Raw genomic sequence first — 5,449 nt, 5'->3', positions numbered from 1 at the left:
CACCCAAAGTTTAATGGTACAAAACAACAACTATTTTGTTCCACTCACAAATTCTACGAGTCAGAAACTCAGACAAGGCAGAGCAGGGCTGGGTTGTCTCTGCTCCACGATGCCTGAGATCTCAGCTGGGAAGACACAAATAGCAAGGAGGGACTCAAATCTAGAACAGTGCTGTCCAATAGAGATATCGTGCAAATCATGTACATAATTTTAAATTTTTTAGTTGCCATGTTAAGAAAGCAAAAAGCAACAGATGAAATGAATTGAAAGGATATATTTTCTTTAACACAATACATCCAAAATATTTTCATGTTGACATCAATGTAAAAAACTATCCAGGTATTTCACATGTGGAGAGTGGGTTGGGGGGTTATGTAATTAGATCTTTAAAACCTGGTGTGAAGTTTCTACTTCCAGAACATCCCAATGTGGTCTAGCCCCATTTGAAGTGCCCAGTAGCCACATGTGGCTAGTGGTTGCTAGATGGACCAGTGCAAATCTGGAGGCTTCCTCATGCCCATGTCTGGCACTTAGGCTGGAATGACCTGAGGGCTACCTACCCTCAAGGAGAAAAGACAGCTGTATGGAAACAAGTTGGTTGATTATCTTGGACCTAGGCTGAGACAACCTGAGGGCTATGCTGTTTAGGGACTGTTGGCCAGAATGTTGCCTGTCGTTTGGGCTTCCTCACGGCACGGCAGCCTCAAGCTAGTCAGTCTTCTTATCTGGTGCCTCAGGACTCCAAGAGTGAGCGTTCCAGTGACTAAGGTTGAAATCCATGACTTTTCACAACCCAGACTCCGAGGTCACATGACATAGGCTATTGAGTGAACCAGCCACAAGCCCCTCTCCATTTCTAGGGCAGAGAACAAAGACTCCCCCACTGGGTGAGAGGAGTGTCAAAAAAAATCTGTGGCCATATTTTAAAAGTGCCCCAGGGATAAAAGCCAAAGGTAAATACTTCCGCTCTCTTCTCCCTGGCCAAATATTCTGAGATACATTCATAAGGCTCTTCAATAACTCCCAGCAGAGAGGTGCTGAGGAAGAATGACACTCTGGATACATTTTTGCAAGGAGAGCCAACAGTATTTATTAATGGATTGGATCTGCGGTGTGAAACAAAGCAAAGCATCAAGGGTCAGGGGTCTGTGTGAGGAATCACATGCCTGGTTTACAGGCTATTTCTGAACTTGAAGGTGCTTAGCTCTTGAGGAAAACGCTCTGATTCAAAGGGTGAAATTAACCTCCTAGAAGAAGGATCCTTCATGAAATAGTCTCTTTCTGAGCCTGTATCCATTGGGCAGTTGGGAAAGCATGAAGTCTCCTTTACCATCTACTTCCTGTTGCATTCCCTGCCTTGTTCCCTTTTTTCAGAAATAGCATGTTATCTATTGTATAGCCAAAGAACAGCACTCTGAGCCTCTGCCCTGTGACTTCCTGACCCTCCTCTCTTATAAATATGAGGGCAGAGCTGGGATCCCAGATAGTCAGAGAGCAGAGAGCCAGGAGTCCTCAGCTCTGCCTGCTACTGGGAAGATGAAGGTCTTCGTGGGTGCTCTCCCCTTCCTCATTCTTGCTACTGCCCTTGGATCCCAGGTCCAGGTCCCTCATGGTGAGTTCAGTGAACCTTTTCACTTCTGACAAGGTCCACGGGGAGAAGACACAGGACAACTTGTCCTCCTGAGATAGTTCCCTGTCCCAGACGGGGATAAGAATTTGGCACTTTCTTGAAAAGCAGCAGCGATTGGCTATAGACCTCTCTCTTTCTGCAGGCTTTGGTCCCTGGGGAAAACTGTACAAATGACTGGTCCCCCATGGGGAAAGAACTCTTTCCCTTTTCATGACCAGAATTATTTGATGCCTTCTCTTAGCTGACATAGGACTGTTAAGTGCTAAATCAAAAGAACTATAGTAAAATTGTAAAGTTGCAGGAAGAAGCATAGAATTCTACAATGTTAGTGTAAAACTCTCATTTTGGAGAGGAAATGGAACAAGCCAGGAAAGTGACTCATCCAAGCCCAGCTAACCGCTCTGCTTATTTAACAAATACCTCGTACTTCCTATGTGCAGGCCGGCACCGTTCTGTCTTACGGACTTAATACATTAGACCCTCCTAACAGCCCTGTGGGGTTGACTATTAGCAACTTGTATAGTTTTGCATATTAGATTATTCTCATTTTACAAATGAGAAAAACTTAGACAACTTGCTCAAGATCATACAGATATTAAGTGGTGTAATGAGGATGGGAGCTGGTTAGGAAGCTGCTATGGAAAGGCAAGGCCACTGAAGAATTTATTTTGCAAGCCCCACACACATCTTTGCAAGCATATCAAGTATACACATATGCCTCCTTAAATAGAATTCATGTGTAACTCTACAAGAAATGATCTAAAAGTTTCGTTGCATTGGCCTAATTAGCATAATACAGGTCCGTAATCCCTTTTCCAAAACTTCAGGGCTGGATGTGTTTTGGAATGCAGAAATATTCAGTTTTTATTTGTTTTAAGATTCTATTTATTTATTTATTTGACAGAAAGGGATACATTGAGAGAGGGAACACAGGCAGGGGGAGTGGGAGTGGGGGAGGCAGCTTCCCCACTGAGCAGGGAGCCCAATGCGGGGCTTGATCCCGGGACCCTGGGATCATGACCTGAGCCAAAGGCAGACGCTTAATGACCGAGCCACCCAGGCGCCCCTCAGTTTTTATAAAAACTAACACAATATGATCCAGCAGGTCCACTCTGGATATACACCCAAAAGAACTGAAAGCAGGCACATGAAGAGATATGTGTAAACCCATGCTAATCATAGTATGACTCACAATAGCCAAAAGGCAAGAGCCCCCCAAGTGTCCACCAACGAATGAGTAGATTTTTTTTTAAATGGGGCATATACACACAATATATTATTCAGCCTTAAAAAGGAAGGAAATTCTGACATGTGCTACAAAACGGATGAATATTGAAGACATTATGTTAGGTGAGATAAACCAGTAACCAAAGGACAAACACTGCGTCCTTCCATCCCTATGAGGCACTTAAAGTAGTTGAATTCAGGGACAGAAAGAAGAATGGTGATGGCCTGGGGAGTTGGGGGAGGGAAAAACAGGAGTTATTGCCCAATGGGTACAGAGTTTTCAGTTTTGTAAGATGAAAAACATTCTGTGGATGGGTTGTGGTGATTGTTGCACAATATGTGAATGGGCTTTGTTCTACTGAACCACACGCTTTTAAACATGCTTACAGTTGTGTTTATTATGTCTATTTTACATTTTCAAGAAAATAAATGACATTTTTTAAAAGGTAACACATTCCTGGATATTACTTAACATTGATTACAAGGTCTGAGAAGTGTACTTCAATCAAACAAGGTAGTTTTTCTGCAGCAAACACAAATATTCATACTACTGGGATAAATTAATGATTGTGAAAAAAGCCACTCATCATTTTGGGTGACATTGTGCCACCAAATGGGTTAATGAAACATTCTTCTGTTTCCTGAGCCCTTGTGGATTGCAGAAATGTACAGAAAGTATTGTGGTATGTATCACGTTATGTACGCATTCAACTGATTGATTCATTTTGCTTTCTGTATTTCAAAGCCAATCAGATGGTGTCATGTCCCAAACAGTTTCAAGAGTTCCCTGAAACATCCCAGGGCCCTGAGCGAGAACAGGCTCTCTAGAACCCAGACAGGTGTCCAGTGGTCCAGCATGAGACCAGCGGAGACACTGAGACAAGGCTGCCTCAGTGATTTCTCTCCCTCCTTATTGGTTTCTCCCAAATAGAACCCGTGGTGGCGAAACAACGGCAAGAACCCTCAATAAGTACGCATGTTGACGGTATGTGTTCTATTATAGCGTATGTTTAAAAGCAGCAGCTGCACAGATCTGCTCAATGGCTTCCAAACACCTCATGTACAGGGTGGGGGTGAGGGGCAGGTGGGGAGGGTCCTGAAGGTGGTGAATGTCCCACAGAGGACCGGAATAGGCCCTTAAAGGTAACCTCTGTTCCCCCCCCAGCTGTCTCTAGAGTTGGCTATCCTGGGGGCAGAGGTGCTCACTGACGCCCCCCTGCAGGCTTCAGATGCTCCCTCTTCTATCAGAAATGGTCTTGGGCCTGTATTGGCCCTGCCTGGGTGCCCTCAGACACATAGCTCAGCCCTGAGGAGAGTGAAGCAAGTGCAGACAGAGGAGGAGAACATCCCTCTGGAGTCCTGTGCCTTCTCACCCTCCCTGGCACTTTGGAGGAAAGGGGGGAAGGATCTAGTCTTTCTTAAAAAGACCCAGTCCTTAAATGTGTCTCCTTCCCCTTGCCGCAGTTTTACACCATCCTGCTGACTGCTGCTCCAGCTACACACAACAAATTCGATGTGCAAAAATGAAAGATTTTTTTAGAACAAGCAGTTCATGCTCCCGGCCAGGTGTCATGTAAGTGCCAAGCTCACTAGCCATGTCTTGAGAGGAGAGGACCTGATGGAGGCTTATGTCCTCAGTAGGGTCCTGCAGGGCATCAGAAAAGAGATGCTCCCAGGGAAGAGGGAAACTGGGGGCAGATGGAGGGAGCAGAAGAAAGGCTGCCAGAGGAAAGGACCATGAGTCACTTAGGAAGTCTTGGAGGCTGAGGCAGGGTCTCAGAGAGGAGGTGTCCTGAGCCCCTGCAGCAGAGAAGGAAAAAAACAGGCTGGTCCGAGTTGGAGATCCCAGGGCCAGGGAGGGTGGGGGTCTCCATCCCCATTTGCTGAACGCTCCTTAGTCTGTAATCTTTCTCCACCTTCACCCCAGCTTCCTCACCAAGAAGGAACGGCGTATCTGTGCTGACCCCCATGTCTTGGAAGTTCAGAATTGCATGAGGTCCCTGAATAACCTAATGATGCGGACAGGAGAAAGAGGAGGCTTTCTTGAGAAGAAATGGTTCTAGGGGCCAGCTACCCCACATCCACTTGTCTTGCCCCAACTCCCTCCTGGGATTTTCTTGGCCTGAATTATTTTTCAAAAAGCAACAACTACCATTCTTTCTGTTCTGGTCATAAAAGCCATGCATGAATAAAGGGTATCTGATATAACTTTCCTTGAGCTTTAGGAGGAAAAATAAACTATAGGAATTGCTGAAATTTGGATTCTATGGTTTTTTCCCAAATGATATGTCATAACAGAATTTTGTAAAATCTAAACACATTCAAACTCATTCAAACATAGATTGAACCTGTGTCAAAAATGTACTTAACCCATTCAAAAAGGGAACCATAAAACAGAGTCAAAGATTATCTGAGGAACAGAGATTTATATAGTTAATTGGGGATGGCATTCTGAAATGTTAAGTCAGAGAAAAAGAGATTAATATCCTATTGAAAAATAATACTGTAACTCTGGGGATTATCTTTTCTTTTCTCTTTTCTTCTCTTTTTTCTCTTTTAGAGGGGGGGAATAGGGGCAGAGGGAGAGGGAGA

The 5,449-nt window shown here is 44.5% G+C and overlaps 1 protein-coding gene across 2 annotated transcripts; it reads left to right on the top strand.

Annotated features, from left to right (window-relative positions):
• Positions 1-1,467: 1,467 nt before the first annotated feature.
• CCL15 (C-C motif chemokine ligand 15) lies at positions 1,468-5,091 on the top strand. 2 transcript variants are annotated; one of them, XM_032843259.1, is made up of 4 exons: positions 1,468-1,612; positions 3,789-3,827; positions 4,322-4,430; positions 4,785-5,091. In XM_032843259.1, exons 1-4 carry the CDS (start codon positions 1,537-1,539, stop codon positions 4,918-4,920), a joined length of 360 nt encoding a protein of 119 aa, XP_032699150.1. In that variant the 5' UTR covers positions 1,468-1,536; the 3' UTR covers positions 4,921-5,091. The 2 variants fall into 2 exon arrangements, with proteins under 2 accessions (XP_032699150.1, XP_032699151.1); XM_032843260.1 differs by lacking the exon at positions 3,789-3,827.
• Positions 5,092-5,449: the final 358 nt, after the last annotated feature.

The sequence above is a fragment of the Lontra canadensis genome, unplaced genomic scaffold (assembly GCF_010015895.1).
Source record: "Lontra canadensis isolate GAN:19392208 unplaced genomic scaffold, GSC_riverotter_1.0 scaffold137, whole genome shotgun sequence".
In the NCBI taxonomy this organism is placed as follows: domain Eukaryota; kingdom Metazoa; phylum Chordata; class Mammalia; order Carnivora; family Mustelidae; genus Lontra; species Lontra canadensis.
The sequence above is the reverse complement of the archived record's forward strand: the minus strand, read 5'-3'. Positions and strand labels throughout refer to the sequence as shown.

Bases quoted from the DNA above. Each gene is read 5' to 3' on its own strand.
- CCL15 (XM_032843259.1), top strand. From the start codon at position 1,537: ATGAAGGTCTTCGTGGGTGCTCTCCCCTTCCTCATTCTTGCTACTGCC. The intron at 1,613-3,788 runs GTGAGTTCAGTG...TCTCCCAAATAG, and splicing joins CCAGGTCCAGGTCCCTCATG to AACCCGTGGTGGCGAAACAA. The intron at 4,431-4,784 runs GTAAGTGCCAAG...CCTTCACCCCAG, and splicing joins TGCTCCCGGCCAGGTGTCAT to CTTCCTCACCAAGAAGGAAC.